Below are 19933 nucleotides of genomic sequence, written 5' to 3' on the forward strand. Positions count from 1 at the left end.
TTTATTTGTACCATATATGTTTATATCAAAAGGATTTGATGATTCTATTAAAGACAATATGCCTCCTTAAATTTTAATTGGATGCTTTTGCATTGTAAGTATTGTAGACACCCAAATGTGTCTCCCAAAACCAAACCTAGTGATGAATACATTTCACTTCATTTGATATCGAACGAAGTGAAAGTGTGGAAAGTCTAGTGATGAGGATGTTTTTTACTAAAATATTTCTCTTTCTGTTTTCAAAAATTTTTCTTTTCTTACTCTATTTATATAAAAATAGCCAGTTCAATTTGGTTTGGTCCATGATAAGGGTCCAATAATAGTGTAGTTGGATTGGGCTTGAAAAGAGCTTTCTAACAATATATTATAAGCCCAATTCCGATGAATTATGAGGAAGTTATGGATTAAATTAAATTAGGCCTAATGATTTTAAATGTGGCCCAATGATCTAGAAGAGGGCCTATTAATTATTATTCCTAAAGTGATTAGGATTGATTTTAATCTTCTGGAATATCTAGAAGGTTCTCTTTAATTCTAATGAGATTAGGATTGATAATTATATTTTTAAAAAAAGATGTTTCATTTTGAATAAAATATGTTAAATATGATTTTAAATTTGATTGGACGCATAATTACCTGCGACCGGTTTTAAGGGTAATTACGTGTGTAAAAGCGCGTTGACTTTTAAACCAGCGCGAGACGATAGAGTCGTCGCCAGGCGCTGGCCTTCGTCGTCTGGCGACAAGCTTGTCGTCTAGCGCTGACTCCTGTCGTTGGAGACAGGAGGTATTTTATTCCGAATATGATTCTCTTTGACCCCGTGCTATTTTTCCTATAAATAGGGGTCATATCTCCCCGTTTTTCAACATTCACAATCATCAATCAGCAACAATCATCTCTCTCTAAAAGCTAGAAGCTTATTCTTTCTCTATTCTTTTTCTAAACCTTCCCTCTTACAAAATTCCACATTAATTGGTTTTAGACATACCTAGCCAAGTTCGAAGTTGCCTTCGCCCTAAACGTGAAAGGTTTTAATATTTATGAGGGTTTGGTCCAAAATCCCTATTTCAATTATTTAATTTAATTATTTTATTATTTTCCTTGAAGTTACTAACGCGTGTATTTTGTTATTAGAAAGAGATACGAGGCATCCAAGTAAGTAATTTAATTGCTTTATTGATCTTTTGATATAGAAATCATGCTTAAATTATTTTGTTGATTCCTGGTATCATATTAGGATGTTATATTGCTTCCTAGTATCATGTTTAGGGCAATAACTAAGATTTCTAATATCATGCATGTTTCTATGATGCTTCCTATTTCTTTCCTAGTATCATGTTAGAGTCATGTTAGGGCTAATTGAACTTTAATGTTTAGTGACATGCTAGGGTTTGTTATTAATCTTGTTAGTATCATGCTTAGGATCTTGCTAATATTATTATGCTTTGAGATTGAGAATATTATTATTATGATGATGATTGTTATTATGTTGCTTGATATTATATTTATTTATTGTTATTGCTTGATCACGCCTTTTATGAATGTTTAAAGGGAATTTGTACTTGTAATCACGCTTAATAAGATAATTAATAATCTTGTTTAGGTTAATTTGATTATAATTCAAGTGAATCGCCAATAATAGTTTTGTTTGTGTATTAAATTTGAACCAACATAGATAAACAGGTTTAGGGTAAACCTATTGATTGTATGTTAGTCAGAAAGCGCGCATGAATACGAGAAGAATAAAGTAGAGGCCTATTATTAGGGCAGGTTCAATCTCTTTTAGGTTGGATTTGTACCTTCATCCCCGAACTTCCAGTCATGGTTCCAGACCTATTGGAGTTAACGATCTCCTGGATCGTTGAGGGGTGTAACCTTCACCCTGTGAACGGTTTACAAGTTCCTAAAACTTGTTGGCGACTCTTTTACTCTAGCTTCCTTCCCTTTGGACGGCACCATGCTTAAGTGTATGATCACAGTGGGGCTCAAGTGTGGGATACTTGAAATATTCCCTACAGTTTTTTGGCGACTCCACTAGGGAGGATTTCTATTTTAATTGCTAAAATTTATTTTGGCAATAATTTAGAATGAGTGGATGAGACTCGAAAAGTTCTAAGTATTTCATGTGCGAAATTTTGATTAACATTGTGGCATATGCATAAAAAGGTCTGCATTGGAAAGACCATACGAAATGCGTCAAAAACATAGGATTTTTACACGTAGGAAATTAGGGAAATATCTTTCACAACTAAAATTGAAATAATGCTACGAAAAAGCTGGAAAATTCAAGAACAGAAAGCTGCCGAGGCATGTAGGAATTAACGCTGAGAAAATAGCGTCAGCGCCAAACGATGGCGCTGTCGCCTAGCGACAGTCTTGTCGTCTGGCGACAGTGCCAGCGTTTGGCGACAACGCTATTTTCCCGCGCCGAATTCTTCCAATACCGAGCCAAAAATCTACCTTCTTGTTTCGACTAGTTTTCTAGTATTGTTTGCTCGGTTTTACTTCCTGATCTAGTTTTTCCCTTTTTTCTGAAACCCATATGTGTTCTACATACGGCCATAACCCTCCGGGGATTCACGCTCCATCTACCCAATCGAACGCTCCTGGCAACGAAGGGTACATCCGAGATTAATGAATTCACCAAACCATGGAAGCGAGTTTAACTCGCGGGGTCCCATCCACTCGCGCCAACCCTTCCAAAGGTAAGGCTTCCGCGCGGTGCATCCGGACTCATAACCATGGACCCTCTTTGACTAACCCATATCCTGAACTTTAGAGAACTAGAGCCATGGTTAGGTTGCAAACTCATTGCATCATATTGTGACTATATGACTACTTGTGCATTATTTGTTGTGCATTTCTTATATGTGTTTTTCCCCTAACTGTTTATTTGACTTATGAATGAGTTAAATAAATCAATGACTAAAGGACTTTGCTAATTTAATTAATTGATTAATCATAAATGATTAAAGTCTAATAAATTGATCAAACTTGACTTAGTACGACTTTTAGGCTAGTCCCTTTAGAGCAAAATACTGGAAACAATCCCAGATCGATGTTCCAGAATGGCGCAGAGATTTGGACCGTGGCACCACGCGCTAGAGATTAGCGCCAGGTGACGATCTCGTCTGGCGACAGTTCTGTCGTCTGACAACAGCCTGTAGTTTTGCTCGAGTCTTCATGACGAGTCAGTCTAATCAATTTGCTAAAATAGTTAAAATCAATTTATTAATGACAGTAATCATGTTCAGTCCTTAATTGAGTCTAAGCACATAGTCTCATGGTCTCACACAAGAGTCAAAGTATGTCACTCACATTCACCATTAAAGCACACACATTATATGTCACATTTTGACCATGTCTAGAGAGTTTCGTATGCACGAATTTTCCGTCATTTGAGTTGGGGGCCTATTCTATTCCTAATTCTCCCATATATCTCCATCTATATCATTTTTTCACTCTATACATGCTCTCTCTACACATATCATTCTCCATTCCATTCCTATTCCCTTCCATGTTCTCCTTCCATCTACTACATGTTGAATAGAGCTTGAGCCAAAAATGAAAAACTTACCCCTAATTTCCCTTTCCACAACACTTGGTCAAGGAGGGAAGGGCGATTAATCAAGGACAACACCTTTATTCAAGTGCTACTTTTTGACAAACCGATTAGTCGGAAAAGAAAGGCTAAGAAGATAATGACGTCTCAGGAAGAAGTTAATGAACTCAAGAAGGATGTGGCCAACCTAACTGAATTAATGAAGAGTATATCTCTTCAAGTCAATGACCCTGCGAGGCAACAACAAATGGAGCTCATGCAAGAAATTTTGAGCAAAATATCTAATGACTATAGATTTCAGGGCATTAGCTCACAAGGGGTCTTAGTGGACAAGGAACTTCTTCCGCAGAAGTTCAATGCCAGTGACATCCCTAAGTTCAAGACAACAGATAATCCTTACTTCCACTTAAGAGCATTCGAGACAATAATGAATATTAAGGGGATAGATAAGAAAATTTTTCATACACTGTTTTCTTTATCACTCGAAAGTGTTTGTCAACAATGGTTCTTTTCCCTTGACAAGGAGAAAACCTCTACTTGGGATGCCATTGTAAATGCTTTTATTGATAGGTACAAGTGTAATATTCAAGTTGAAACTGATCATAGGGAACTTGAGATACTTAAACCAAAGGAAAATGAAGGTTTTACTTCTTTCTTTAATAAATGGAGGGAAACCTCTGCTAAGATGATTGAGGTACCGACTGAAAAGGAATCTGTGAGATTGTTCATAAAGAATCTCCAGGAAAAATATTCTAAACATCTCAAGTATCAAAACTTGAATACCTTTAAGGCCGTCTATGACATTGGAATTAATATTGAAGACGACCTTGTAAAGCAAAAAGCTACTAACAATAGCAACAACAGTGGCTGGAAAGGAAAGAAGAACGACAATCCTTCTTCTTCTGAAAACGCCCACTCTAGTAACAATGTTAGTACCTTTGATCTCAATGAAGACTTAGCCATGGATAATCAAGGCTCTAAAAAGCAACTAAGGAAAGATTTCACTCCTATTGGGATGAGCTATGATGCTGCCTTCGATCGACTCCATGCCAAGGGACTCATTACTCCTATTGGAGCTATTCAAGATCCCGCACCTGAGAAGAAATTGCCTAGTTGGAACCCGGATGCACATTGCAAGTACCATCAAGGTAGGGGTCATACTACTGGGAGCTGTTAGAAGCTAAAAGAGGCCATCCAATACTTGATCGATAATAACAAGCTTCCCATACCTCCAGCCGGCAAGAAGACCGAGTGATGATCAACAAAAAACACGAGGCGAGCTTCGACGACAAGATCTCGTGACCTTTTTTTCTATTTCTTTTATTCATCCTTTCCCCAATAAGTCTATCATAGGCACCCTTTATTTTCCTTAGATATTATTTTTTAGGGGTTTTCCTTTTTACTTTTAAATGAGCATTTCTTTTCTTGCATATGATCATTTCATTACATTGCATTAAAAAAAAAAATCCATGTCGAACTAAGCACAAGGTAAACCAATGATTTGAGGCACCCCTTATAGCCACATCATATCACCTTTCACCCTTCAAATATGCAATCCTTTCTTGATAAACCACTTTGAGCCTCATCTAACAATAGACCTTTCTTTTTTCAACCCACATCTATCTAACCTTGGGATGGGATGGTGTGCAATTTATGCAATTTTCAAAGAATAAAACTTGATTGATTTTATAAAAGTTTCAAAAAGAATAAAACAACAATAAAAGTGTACAAAAGGACAAGTGTTCCAATATCTTTGATATGAATATATCTTTGATAAGAACACGTCTCAGATTGCGTCTCTTATCGAGTGCTCGGTACCATGCCTGAGAAACATGAATGCCAAGTGAGTGATAGACCGCATGATCGGGATTGCCCAAACTTATCTAAAAAATGCAAAAGCAAAAAGAGAGAGAGAGCAAAATATAAACAAAAGAAAGAGCTCAAAAGTGAAAAACCTCAAGCATAATAATACAAAGATTCAAAAGCAACGTTGCACACCTTGGGGGCTTATCTAGGGTCTTGAGCCTTTATCCCCTTCTTCTTCAACCTTTAGCCTAACCACGTTACAACCCTTAAAAGACCTCTTTGAGGTATACACACACTTGTGCGAGGTTCGGCTAGAGCTACGTTCGGCCTGATTCCTAACGGATACATAGGCAACCTCACATCGAGGTACGACCGTAATAAAAGATGCATTCATATTCACATTCATGCATGATCATATCAAGTGATCTCCGATACTCATCCCTTTCCATTTAGAGCTAGACTTGGGGGCTTGATCCTTACATCGTTAGCTTACCTAGCCTAAGAGTCGCCATCATTTGACTCTTCTTGAAATAATATTTTTCCATACCGTTAGCCTTTGCAGCCTAGCTTTAGTGTCACTTTCACACACATCACAGATACATAGACAAATAATCCTACCTTTAGGAACCCTTTGTCATGAAATCTTAACACAACGTTGAAGCACGCCTTGTTATATCAAGATCATTCATTATCATAATTCTTATTGCATCATGAAGTATGAAGTGCTTAGCCTCTGTGCCTAAGTTACCTAAATACTTTCATCCAATATTAACAATGGAGATAGCTTAGGATGTTACAATATTTGCGCCCTAAGATGCGACGTTGATCCATACATTTGTTAAAGCTCATTCAACATGCACCTTCAAAAACTTCACTTTCTGTCTTTTTGCGTCTTTCTTTTTTGGGAGAAAGTCGGTACCCTCCACAAAATAACGGAAGTTTTTTGTTTTTCAGCGTTTTTGAGTCGAATGCACACTCAAGTCACAATCGAGTTGAGTCGACCTCGAGTCGGTTAATCATATTAAGTCAAGTTTACACCTTGAGTCATGTCAAGCCATGTGTGTCAAAACGCTTTGAGTCGAGTCATGACAAGTCATATGTGTTAAAAAGACATTGAGTATTATGCAATGAGTCAAGCAACACTGAGCCTTAGGTCAACCCCTAAAGAAAAGATGAGCAAAGTCCTATAGTCCAAAATATAAATGCAGGTACGAAAGGTTTGAAGCAAAAGGACGCAAATGGCTTAGCAACTAGAGTCAGCCTGATCGCAATTAGATTGACGATCAGCTTGATTGATCGAGCACATCCGGATTTTTATCAAGCACCCCAGACTCGGCAAAATCCTAAACGATAGAGTTTTCAACAGAATTTCAAGGCATAGGAAGCTATCACTTCAAAGGACAAGCGAGCGAGAACATTCCCGGATTTTTCGAAAAACTGCGAATATAAACGCATAAAATTCTTCCAAGATAAGAGGAGTTTGAGCCAAACTTACATGGATCAATAAATTAGAGATGAAGAGCTTTAATTTGTAAAAGATTTGAGCAGATTTGGTTGAAAGGAAATGACCAAGTTGAAGGTTCAGAGCGAAACCAAGCGGCGAACAACAGCAGCAGCAGAAAGGAGTTTTAGTTCAAAACTTGACTCTGTCGCCAAACGACAAGATTGTCGTCTGGCTCTAACCTTCGTCGCCTGGCGACAGAGAAAAATACTGGCGACAGTATGCACTGGTGTACGCGGGTGCAGCGACAAGATACATGGCCCCCATAAATGATTATGCAGACCTCATGTAGTAATTTCGGGTTCCTTGGTACGCCAGTTAGCCCCTATAAGCAAATTGACATGATTGGTAATCGGCCCGATTGCACCTTGATTGAAGATCGGCCTGATGACGATCATATCAAATGAACAACTTTTGACACCTTTGATCAGTAGTCGGCCCGATTACAGTCTTGATTGATGATCGGCCTGATGACGATCAAATTATCGATTACATATTTATTAAGCAAATTTGAAAACTAATTTGATTAGTGATTAATTGTAATCACAAAAGATTCCTAGGATGGAGATTTCTATGGAGATTGACTTGGAGAATCTTAAGATAAGGTTCTTCGCAAAGCTAGAAAGGTCGATTACTCCTAAAAGTAAAGACAAGAAGATTTGAAAATTCAAGATGAAGAAGTTTTCAATATGAGGCTTTAAGATCAAAAGAGCCTCTTGCTTGGACATGAGAAGGATGGTTCGAGATGAAACAACCTTCGATAGCTTTCACTATGATTGGGGAGGTTATTATTTGATTCGAGAAAGGAACGATTCGAGATGAAGCAATTTTTGATAGTTTTCGCTAAGATGGTGGAAATTATTGAATGGATTTGAGAAGATGGCACGAGATGGTGGAAACAAAGTTTGAATAGAAATGTGTTTGTTTTCACTCTAAGAAAATTACTGCAGATTTTCTCTCAAAGTAAGCAAGAATGATTTGTAATTCTAATGTCATCCCTCATACATGTCATATAAACTCCTATTTATAGAGTTTATATGAAGAGCAATTTTACTTCCAACGGATATGTCAGTTCACAAAGCAAACCGTTCAAAAACTATCAAAACCGTCAGTTTTGAACTCCATCCGGTCAGACCGGGCAAGGGAGCCCGGTTGGGCGCGCATTACACTTTTGTAAAACATGTAAAAATTGACAAACCCCCTTCGCCCTGGCAGATTGGGCAATGGAGCCCTATCGGGCGCGAGCAACATCACAATGAAATTGAGATAATTGACAATCTTTACTCGTGCTCACCTTACAGGGCAAGATTGCCCTGGCAGCCAGGGCGAAGCACAAATTTGTCAATTTTGCCTTGTTTTGTCACTTTTATACATCTTGCTTTGCTATACCTCTAAGTATATATAATCATCATACTAATCCTCCTCAACTCCTAGCATAATATAAATTTCATATATGATACATAAGCTCCATTTATTCCATAAATGTTCCAACATATATATATATATATATATATATATATATATATATATATATATATATATATATATATATATATATATATATATATATATATATATATATATATATATATATATATATATATATATATATATATATATATATATTAAAAGACACACCAACAATGAAACGTGTCACCTCTTGATGTGTCCTTAGTCTTTTTTTTTTTGCTTTGCTGAATAACATATATTTAAGAAACAAATCTTGTACAAAAAGTAATTCCTTAATCATACCTAAATCTAATCCAATATAATTACTTAAAATAAAAAGATTTGACATATATTTATAGCTATTTAAATAAATCATTCATTTCAATCTTTTAAATATTTTACAATTATCATATCTTTAATTTATTACATATTATTTTTATACTACGTATCTATCACAAATTTTGTAGTCAGTATTTTTATCAAAATTTGACAACAATATGTTTAGCTATTTTTTTTAATTATAAAAAATTAATTGTAATAATAATTTAATAGTAATAGTTAATGAAAATTACCGTGCGTGACACGGGAACTAATTAACCTAGTATTGCAAGATGTATAAAAGACATAATATTTCAAGCTGAGTTTGGGCAAGATTAATGAGGAGTTAAGTGTACGACCAATGCGTGGTTCCTGCAGGCGGATGCACGATCCGCATGGCGCATCCCTTCTAAAAAAAGTGGAAAGAACATGCATAGAAATGTAAAGAACATTTAGTTAAAGTGAAAAAGAATATGTTATAGAATTGTAAAGAACATTGTATAGAAATGTAAAGAACATTCAGTTAAAGTGAAAAGAACATCTTATAGAATGTTAAATAATGTTCATTATCTTCATGTTCTTTGATTGTCAGTATAATGTACTTTTTTTATGACATAATGTTTATTGTTTATTTTGAAATATTCTTTTAATTTTGTCTTTAGATTATGGTGGCTGAATAAAAATAATGTTCATTACATAAAATTATCATTATAGGAGATCAAAAATTGAGGTCGGGCCGGGCCTTAACATAATATCTCGTGCCCAAACCCGGAAAATATAGAAGGCTTTTCGGGCTTTTTCGGGTCGGGTTTGGAGTTTTAACTAAAAATACATTTTTAGGCTTGCCCAAACTTGCCTTATTTTCGGGCCGGATCAGGCCGGGCTGAAGTTGACCACCTCTAACTATCATGTTCTTTATTAATATTACGGATGTTCTTTAGATATATATAAAGAACATAAAGTTTGATGTTTTTTACAATAGCTAGCTATATGTTCTTTACAAAACTTCTATATGTTCATTACAATACAACTATATGTGATAATCTTTATAAAATAGCTAGTTGTTCTTTATAAAATAACTGTATGTTCTTTATTGAACAACTAAATGTTCATTCCGCCTTTTTAAAAAGAAAACGGATGCACGGAGCATTGTGCATCTGCCTAGCTCCATGGAAAAAATTTCAGTGTACGACTGTTAGTAGATATCACTAATAGAATTTTATATTGTTGATTATTTAAAATTAAATACTATGCATAAATAAAGAGGATTTGGATATTTTAGGGTGCACTACCATTATTATCTCTCTTTCACTTATATGATAAAGATAAAGAGTAGAAATTTGAGAGAGAAAAGTGGCCACTTAAGTGATGATAGAGACTAGAAGAAGAAATTAGTAGTAGATCGAAAATAGCTTAAGCACATCACTCTTGCATAATTTAATTAATTCCTATTTAAGTCATTGTCTTCTTTAGTTGACCTTTAAGTCATCATCTAGATTCTGGGTCAACACTCAAGAAAATAGAAGGCCTAATTTTTCTAACACATTCATTTGGTGATTTGAAACAACTAGCTCCTCGTACAATTTTTTCTAACATGTGCGTTTACCAAGACTTTTAAAAACTTGATTTCATAAATCCATATTTGCTTTTTTATTTTAATTTTTTTTATCACATTTTATTTTTGACTTACCCATTCTCCACATACACATTTGTAAACGTTAAATACATAAACATATAAATAAACTTGGTTATACCCTGAAATATATATATACAACCTCTTATACAGTGAAGATCCTCCTAAGGACAAAATAATTAGCTACAAGATCAATGTTACAATGAAAGTTAAGCTCTAGCCTTACGCTGTTATTCTTGTTAACTTGGAAATCATACAAGTTTTAGGGATAATATTAACTAACCTCACAATCTTGGATTATTTACGATTTTATCAAATATCGATCTTTACAGCTAAAAATATTGGAGTAGAAGGATCTTGCTACGTAAGAATGTCTTGAGAGCTGTCACTCACGTTAAATAGTGATTTACTACGTAATACTTCCTCCGTCCCTTAATTAGATTTCTACTTCTCTCTATTATGTGATGAATAAATGTTAGAAGTAAGAATCTAATTAAGCTAAGGGACGGAGGGAGTATATTTCCTAGATTAGTATTTATTTTGAATACATGTTGAAATTATGTGGATGAAATCGGTCAATGTTTAGATCAATTTATTGTTCCTTCATTTTATAATATTAGTTTCATTTAAGTATATCGATGCAAATTTTTTATCACATATATCTTTAATTTCACGTTAGCAAAAATTATAAAAGTTAGCTATTAATAATGTATCCATCGAGATGAATAAAACTAGATCTTATATAATTATGTTTCTTTTATATAAAGAGAGAAAATTAAAAGATTTCATTAAATTTTTAATAGTCAAAATATTCTAAATAAGAGTATAAGACTAACAAACAGAAACCGAGGGAGTTTTCACTTTTTGTCATCTTAACAAACACGATTAGCTTTTGCCAATTTATCCTAAATGAAAATTATTATTATTTCTCCATCGTGTTGAGCTTCCTTAACTAGGACATTAACTTCATGCCTCAGTTGGTTGTGTTATGTAATTTGAAGTTTTGAAATATGAGGTAGTAATAAATTAACAATTTAACCCGGATTAATGAAATAAAATTCTTGGCATGGACAGCCTTATCATAGCAGGACCATTATTTCCACACAAGACCCAACTGCCTATGCTATCATAATAGGTGGTTTAAGTTTCTAAGTTATACTTATACAGTTATAGTTGTATGAAGGAATGCAATATCAAATTTCTGCAAAAATTATGGTGAACATGTACTAGACTACTACACTTGTTTGAGTTGTTTCTTCGAATTTTTACACTTTGACTTTTGACATGAATACTAACACATAATTAGAGATACTATAGTCAAGATTTTACAATATCAAGTATGAAAAGTTAAAAATGTAACGAATATTTAAATAAAAAAAACAGAAAGGGGTTGTATCACTTGTATTATTTAGTGTAAGTCACGAAAATTTTGACGAGTACCTAGATTTTTTGCTGGCAAATTAGGAGCTATGAAGGAAAAGTGTGAAATTTTTTCCTGGGCGTACTTTTCAATCATCAACAAATGCCTTGGCCCAACGGATGAGAAAAAGTCGGCTAAACAAGCCAAAAACTTCATATAAAAACAAAAAATATTGAGTGAAGCATTTCTCTGTTCTATTATCTTCAATTTCTCTATAAATTTGGTGTGTACAACTGTACAAATACAACAAACTACAAGTGCTCAACTTTAGTTATTCTCAAACACTTGTAAACTTCACCAAATAAAAGCCATGTTTACCCCTTCCATAATACTACATTTTTCGTTACTTTGTCTATGCCTTGCTTACAATCTTGTATTTGTCACTTGCTCACCACCTTCTCTCCGTAATACAACTTCAAACCCATGTCATGAAGATGAGTATTATGCATTGCTTCACTTAAAAGAATCCTTCAGCTTTTTTACACGAGCTAATACCTACTACCCTATAAATACAAATAATACAAGATCATGGAAACGAGGTTCTGATGGTTGTGAATGGGATGGAATTACTTGTCATCCTCTTACTCATCATGTTATTGCACTTAACCTTTACAACAATGGTATCGTCGGAACCATCAATTCAAATAGCTATCTATTCCAACTAAGCCAACTTCAGAGGCTTAATTTTTCATGGAATGATTTTTCTTCATCCAATATTTCGCACAAATTTGGTCAGTTTCATTTTCTTAAACATTTAGACCTTTCTTATTCTTATTTTTCTGGTAAGGTCCCTCTTGAAATATCTCAACTCACTAGATTGACATCTCTTGATTTATCAGGAAATGATCTTGAATTCTCAAATGTCAAGTTGGTCATTAACAACCTTACAAAGCTGAAACGACTAGGTCTAAGTGGAATAAAACTAGAGACATCACAAATTTTTCAAACCATTACTAACTTAACTTCACTTTCATATCTTAATCTTGAAGGATGCAATTTACAAGGTGAGTTCCCTACTAGTATTCTTAACCTACCACACCTAAAGAAACTCAATCTCGGGTACAATGACGCGACAAACTTTCATTTCCCATCATTGTATAATTGGAGTAGCCCCTTGGAATCCTTAATTCTTAGCTATTCCAATTTTTCTTCTAATATACCCTCTTTTTATAGTCGATTAAATCATTTGAAATCATTATATTTGCAGAGTACCAATCTACGTGGGACTTTTCCAAGTTGGGTGTGGAATATTTCTGAAAGGATAGACCTTAGTCATAATGAATTAACCGGCAGTCTTCCTTCCACAATGAACATAAGCAAGCTCTCATGTTTAATTACTCTATATTTAGGAAAAAATATGCTTGTTGGAGAAGTTTCGGCTTGGTTGTTTAGCTTAAAGTCATTAGACATGATTAACCTCTCATTCAATAACTTTAGGAGTAGTGTTAGCCTTTATCAAGTTTTTTCTAACCTTCCAAAGCTCCGATCTCTTTTCTTGTCTAACAGCGGCCTTTCCGTGACCATAACTAATGGTCCCGTAAACTCATCAGTTATCTCCACTTCAGCTAATTCTTTGCAAAATTTAGGGTTATCCAACACTAGTATTCATGGTGAATTCCCCAAGTGGTTACAACAACTAATCAAAGAATCGTTGATAAATTTATTGGATCTTTCATCCAACTCTTTAACCGGAGTTCTTGAAAACCTCCCTTGGGGTACTTTGAATTATATCGAAATCTCTAATAATAAGCTAACAGGACGTCTCCCAATCATTTCATCACCTTACACCCAATTCTTTTTAGCTGCAAACAACAATTTTACAGGTCCAATTGTTTCATCCATTTGCAACTTAACATCACTTTGGGTTCTTGACTTATCTAACAACAATTTGAGTGGAGATTTCCCACATTGTCTAGGAAGCTTAAATAGTGGCCTTAATTTGTTGAATTTAGGATCGAATAACATTCGTGGAACTCTTCCTATAACTTTTTCCAAGTGTGATAGCTTACGATACCTAGACTTAAGTAATAATAGGTTGCAAGGGCAATTACCTCGATCTTTGGCACGATGCACAAATTTACAAGCTATCAATCTTAGAAGTAACAAGCTTAAGGATGAATTTCCTTATTGGTTGCATACTCTTCCATTTATTCGACTCCTTGACTTGAGTTCTAACGGCTTCCATGATCATATCAATAATGTGAGTGGTTTTCGTTTCATCCATATCCCGCGTTACAGATTCTTGACCTCTCTAGTAACAACTTCAGCGGTAAGATACCCACAACATACATAAATAAATTTCAAGCAATGACGAGAATTACTGGTCACCATGGTTTTCCACAATATATGGAATCCGATGTACCAATGTTGTGGCCTTACTATTCCATTATGTTGACATTCAAAGGTACGAATTACCATATGAGAAGATCATTGAAACGCTCTCTTTTTTTGATCTATCAAACAATGCATTTGAAGGAGAAATCCCTGAGTATGTAGGAAAATTGATCGCAGTTCAAGGCCTTAATCTTTCACACAACCGCCTTACAAGGCACATTCCTCCATCCATTGGATCATTGTCATCGCTTGATAGTTTGGACCTCTCTTCCAACATGTTAACCGGTGGCATTCCTCATAAACTAGTTAGTTTAACCTTTCTTGAAGTCTTCAATGTTTCAGAAAACCAACTTGAAGGGCCTATACCTCAGGGGAACAACTTTGGTACATTCTCATCCGATTCTTACATGGGGAATCTTGCATTGTGTGGGGATCCGTTGCCCGAGTGTGGAGGAAATAGCACGCCATTCGTGAACAACAACGAAGATGATTCTGAAGATCATGGGAGCATATTGAAAGAGTGGGAAACTATTTCAATCGTTGTTGGGATGGCTTGGGGATATTAGTTTCCCACTCTTTCAATATGCTCCTCGAGTTATTACTACCACATTCGCTTTATTTTCACTTATTTCAAAAGTTATAGGGGTATGAAAGGATCTGAAATGTGGATTATTTCATCAACTGGGGCATTGACTACTACATCACCACATACAAACTTTTGAAATTTATTTTAAGAAGGAAACAATCACTCACTAAGAAGGAAATAAGGCCCTGTATTTAATTTTTGGACTTCTCTACATATTTTTCAATCTATACTACATTATACTAAGGTTTTCCAAACTACACACTACACCGTTATATACAATATACATAAGAAAAGGACCAAAAGTTGGAGTAGCTCAAAAGACAAATACGGAGTAATACATATAGAAAGTCGAGGTGTCAAAAACTGACTCGATCGACCCAATAATTTGACCTGAAAACACCCCGATTCATATTGATTTCGAATTGTATAGACACAATAATTTAGCATGATCCAACCTTGATATAAACTCGACCTGACCTGAACTCACCGAATCTATCCCGAATTGACACCTCAGGGGAAATCATTATATCAAGGGGTGGATTAAATAAAATCACAATTAAACAAGGGGTATATCTTAATTAGAGTCTCGTAAAAGTTAGGACATACCTTTTTTTTTTCCAATTTTATATTTTAATTCACGACTAATAAACAAGGGATGACTTCAAAAAGAGAAAATACAAGTTAAATATCTTTGTCGGGTGAGATCTATTTATGCAAGTTTGCAAACATGCTAAGAGATATATACGATATACCTTGATGATATATGCAAGTTTGCATGCATTTGAAAAACCTTTAATTTGGTGGTTTAAAGTGGTGATTTATTGAATATTTGAGTACGTGTGCGCAAGTTAAGAAATCTATAATTAAATTTTTACTCCGCAACTATAAATCTATTACATATATATGTACAATTGGTTAGCTAGTGGTTTATAGTGCGATGAAATCTAGCTATAACTATAGCCAATTTGGTGGGAGATTCTTTTATAGCTAACAAACCAACCATGTCGCCTATTTATCAAATCCTTCTACTATGAACAATCCCATCATTACTCATCGAGCATTGTAATATGAATTCCCATTGTAATTCATTGAGTTGGGCATTTGTTATGGAGGTAGATAAATGCTTGTTATATGATCAACAATATGTCGAGGACTATATTAACCAACTAATCTTGATCCTACTATCGCTAACTAATCTTATCCAATACTACAAATGGTACAATACATACACTAGTCAATTTGAAGCATGGTTTTAAGTCAAGTGCAAATACAAATATACAATGCTGACTAATCTAGCAAAGTAACTATGGTACCTAATTTAAATTAAAACCATTTATATGCCCTTTTTACCATTTTTGCTTCTATTTCTCTTTACTGTGATGCGCACTTAGCACTGCGGCGTAGGATAAGAAATCAGGCCTCTATTCTTCTATGTTACTTATGATAGATTTATTAATAGTGAAAGTGAAAGCTTTCCAAACAAACCAACAAATTCATAATACTCTGAAGAGCCATTTATTGACCATTAATATCTTGAACTTTATAATGCTAATTGTACATATGGATTTCATTATAACATGTCAATGTGTATAAAATTATTAAATTAAGATGTTATTCCTTTCGAGATTTAGTTGTCACGTTACTTAGCTCGTTCAAAACTTTAAAATACACTATCAACGGGACTAATTGACTATTGATTCCGAGGCAAAGTGAGTATTAGTATTACTTGTCAATTTTCCAATCTAAAACTTTGCTTAAAATTAACAGATTCATACATGTGTAAAATTTATTTAAAGAATTTCAAATTTTAATAGAATTATTTTTAAAATAATAAATAAATAAATACTTCGTAGCATTTTGGAGGAAAATTTTTTCACAAAATTATATCAAGTGCTCACTCATTCAGGCTTGAACTATCAACAAATGCTTCCGGTTGTCCGGCGACCTAAGGGAACTAACTTTACCTTGAAAATTTGAGTTTCAAAGATTAAATTGGGGTAAGGGACTAAATCGTATCATCATCGATCCCTACTCGACACATCATCAACAATATGTAACAACTTAAGATTGTGACATTTTTTTTTTTGAAGAACTAAGATTGTGACATTTTATTTCGTCATATATATTGTGATAGCATTTTTCTGAGAAATTTAAAAAAAAAAATACAACAGAGAAGACTTAAGTGTGTTATGCGTAAGATGATCGTAAAGTCACAAAAAATCTTGAACGAATTTATTACTTCCTTATTGATTTTGCTCTTCTTCCTCGTCTACCAAATTGCTGGTCCCAAAAACCAAGCAAAGCCAACTCCATTTTGTAAGACAACTTGATAAACCAAAAGGGCTTTCCTACAGAGAGCATATAGTATCCCCAAGCCAAGCCAACCACCACACCGCTGCCAAATCCCATCATCACGATTTCCCACATCGATAATGTATTCCCATCGTCGTTAGAAAGATCTTCATCATCATCTCCGGTGTTGTTTATAGATGGTACACGACTAGCTCCACACTCAAGCAATGGTTGTCCACACAATCCAAGGTTGTCCTTGTATGAATCAGCTGAGAACGTATTAAAGTTGTTCCCATGAGGTATAGGACCTTTTAGTAGGTTCATTGACACATTAAAGACCTCAAGAAAAGTTAAACTGGTTAATTCTTGAGGAATATGACCAATGAGCCTATTTGATGAAAGGTCCAAACAATCGAGCAAGGACAACATACCAATTGAGGGAGGAATGCTACCAGTGAGAAGATTGTGTGACAGATTAAGGCCTCGGAGTGAGTGTAATTTTCCTATGGAATTCGGAATCCCTCCCTCAAATTTGTTGTTGGACATATCCAAAGTCGACATAGTGGTGATGATCTTCATGTATAGCTGTTGTCGTCCCTTGAATGTCAACTCGATGGAATATGAGTATGTAAAGCCTTTGGCACCCATGTATTGTGGATTCCCAAGACTAGACTCATTCATATTCATCATGGTTGTAAAATTATCTATATATCTTAAAGGTAACTTGCCATAGAAATCATTGTTGGAGATGTCAAAGATTTGAAGCTTTGAAAATGGATGCTTAACCTTTGATACGCTAACGAGAGGACCATGGAAGTTATTAAAGCAAAGATTGAGAACTTGCAGCCGTGGAAGGCTGTCTAAACTTGAGGGAAATGCACCTTCCAACTTATTATTACCAAGATTTAGGACATTCAAATATTGACACCGGGACAAAGAGTAAGGTACCACCCCTTCCAATTGATTGTCACTCAAATCTAGATACGCTAAAGAGTTACACTTGGTGAAATTTGATGGTAGGGTGCCATTGAGCCTATTCGATTGGAGATTTAATACAGTAAGAAAATAGCTAAAGTTTCCTAAGCAAAGTGGAATTTCACCAGCTAAAGTGTTGTTGGATAGATCAAGGACTCCAATTTCACTCAAATTACAAATGGATGGATTGATGGTACCATTTAGTTTGTTATTTGAGGCATTTAATTCGTCAAGTACTAGATTGTTTGGAAAATTTGGTAGAGGCCCTTGTAACATGTTGGATGATAGATCGAGAGACGACAATTTCTTCCATGGGAGATTCTCAAGGCCACAAGTTAAAGAGTTTCGAGAAAGGTTTAATGTCATGACTCGATCTTCATTAGCATTAACTACCTGACCCATGCCATGTAACCATTTCGGAATCTCTCCGTGAATGTTATTGTTTGATAAGTCTAACCACCATAAATATTCAGGGGCACTCAAAGATGGGAATTCACTAATATTGCAAGATGAGAGCATTAAAATTTCAAGTTTGGGCAAGAATAAGGAGGAGTTAAGTGTATGACTGCGAGAAGATATCACTGATAGACCACTATTTGACAAATAAAGGATTCTAAGATATTTGGACTCTGAAAACATACTTAGATCAACAATGCCACTAAAGTTATTTGAGCTAAGATCTAAGCTCACTAGTGATGGGAGATTATTGAAAAGCTTATTGGATGGAAAGGATCCGACTAGATGATTATCTCCAAGCTCGATTACTTCCGAGATGTTCCATACCCAAGGTGGTATAGTTCCGTACAATCTACACCCATGTAGTGATAATTTTCTCAAAGGCTTTGATTGGTTAAGAAAATAAGGCAATTGCTTAGATATGTTTAAGAAAGAAAGATCTAAAATGTTAAGGGATTTGCTCCAACTACCCAACTGCATGTCTATGTGTAGATCGATGTTATACCCTACTTTGAGAACTTGCAACCGTGGCAAGCTCAAAATTTCGGAAGGTAATTTCCCTTGCAAGGAACAACCGGATAATGATAAGTAGGTTAAGGATGATCTATTTACTAATGATAGAGCTATATCAGAACCGATATAAACGTTATTAAGATTAATATGTGTTAAAGCTGTTAGATTTTCTACTATGACTTTGAAATTTGGCATGTCAAGTCCACTAGAAGAAAGATCAAGGGAAGTCAATTGTTGGAGATGGCTAATTTTAGAAGACACTGCACCTTGAAAGTTCGAATCAGAAAGATTAAGGTGAGTTAAGTGTAAGAATTTACCAAATTGAGGTGAGACGTAGGAACCATAGAAGAAATTGAATGCCAAATCAAGTGTTTTGAGATGACGGAGTTGGAAGAGTGTACTATTGGATCCAATGGTACCATTAAGCTGAGCACAACTAAGGTCGAGGCCAATCACATGGCCAGTTGATGGATGGCAAGTCACTCCGTCCCATTTACAACAATCATTTTCCAACTTCCATGACTTAGTCTTTGCCTTAGGAACTTGGCCGGATCCTCCGGTGATAAAATATGTGTCTTGATCGAAGCAATCTTCAGATGCCAAAGCATTGATAGTGAAGGAATTTTTGAAATCAAGCAATGCAAACATTTCATCCCTTCTACAAAGGTGTTTGGAAGAATTGGAAAAGTTCAAAAAGGAGAGACTATGACCCGTTAAATTAACACTCAACAAAAGTAAAATTAAACTCACATAGGATTTCCATAGGTGGTGCAACATTATATTGGCTTATATTTTCTTTTTGGTGTAAATATTGGATTATATTTTTAGTGTATTGTGTAGCATTTGAAGTGCTCAATACTTTTAAGAAAGGAAGAAATGTGAAGAGTTGTGTAAATTACAATCGAGGAAATGATGTGCTATATTATATATGTATACTAAAGTGTATCCTTCAATCAAAAAAACAAAAAAAAAAAAAAATTATTAAAATCAATATATTAATATTATTATAATCTGAAAGCTTTGGTTTTCATTAGACTTTGACTTAGTTGTTGGATATGTAGAAATTAGGAACCTCAGAGTTTAAGGCT

At 34.9% G+C, this 19933-nt stretch overlaps 2 protein-coding genes across 2 annotated transcripts; one reads left to right on the forward strand and one right to left on the reverse strand.

Annotated features, from left to right (window-relative positions):
* The first annotated feature begins 11999 nt into the window (after positions 1-11999).
* Positions 12000-13982, forward strand: LOC145566774 (receptor-like protein 6). Its single transcript, XM_081626088.1, has one exon. The coding sequence runs from the start codon at positions 12000-12002 to the stop codon at positions 13980-13982; it is 1983 nt and encodes a 660-aa protein (XP_081482214.1).
* A 2717-nt stretch (positions 13983-16699) lies between these two features.
* Positions 16700-19713, reverse strand: LOC145569063 (receptor-like protein Cf-9 homolog). Its single transcript, XM_081628438.1, has one exon. It carries the CDS (start codon positions 19620-19622, stop codon positions 16845-16847), a length of 2778 nt encoding a protein of 925 aa, XP_081484564.1. The 5' UTR covers positions 19623-19713; the 3' UTR covers positions 16700-16844.
* Positions 19714-19933: the final 220 nt, after the last annotated feature.

This window comes from Chenopodium album, chromosome 11 (assembly GCF_948465745.1).
Source record: "Chenopodium album chromosome 11, dcCheAlbu1.1, whole genome shotgun sequence".
In the NCBI taxonomy this organism is placed as follows: Eukaryota; Viridiplantae; Streptophyta; class Magnoliopsida; order Caryophyllales; family Amaranthaceae; genus Chenopodium; species Chenopodium album.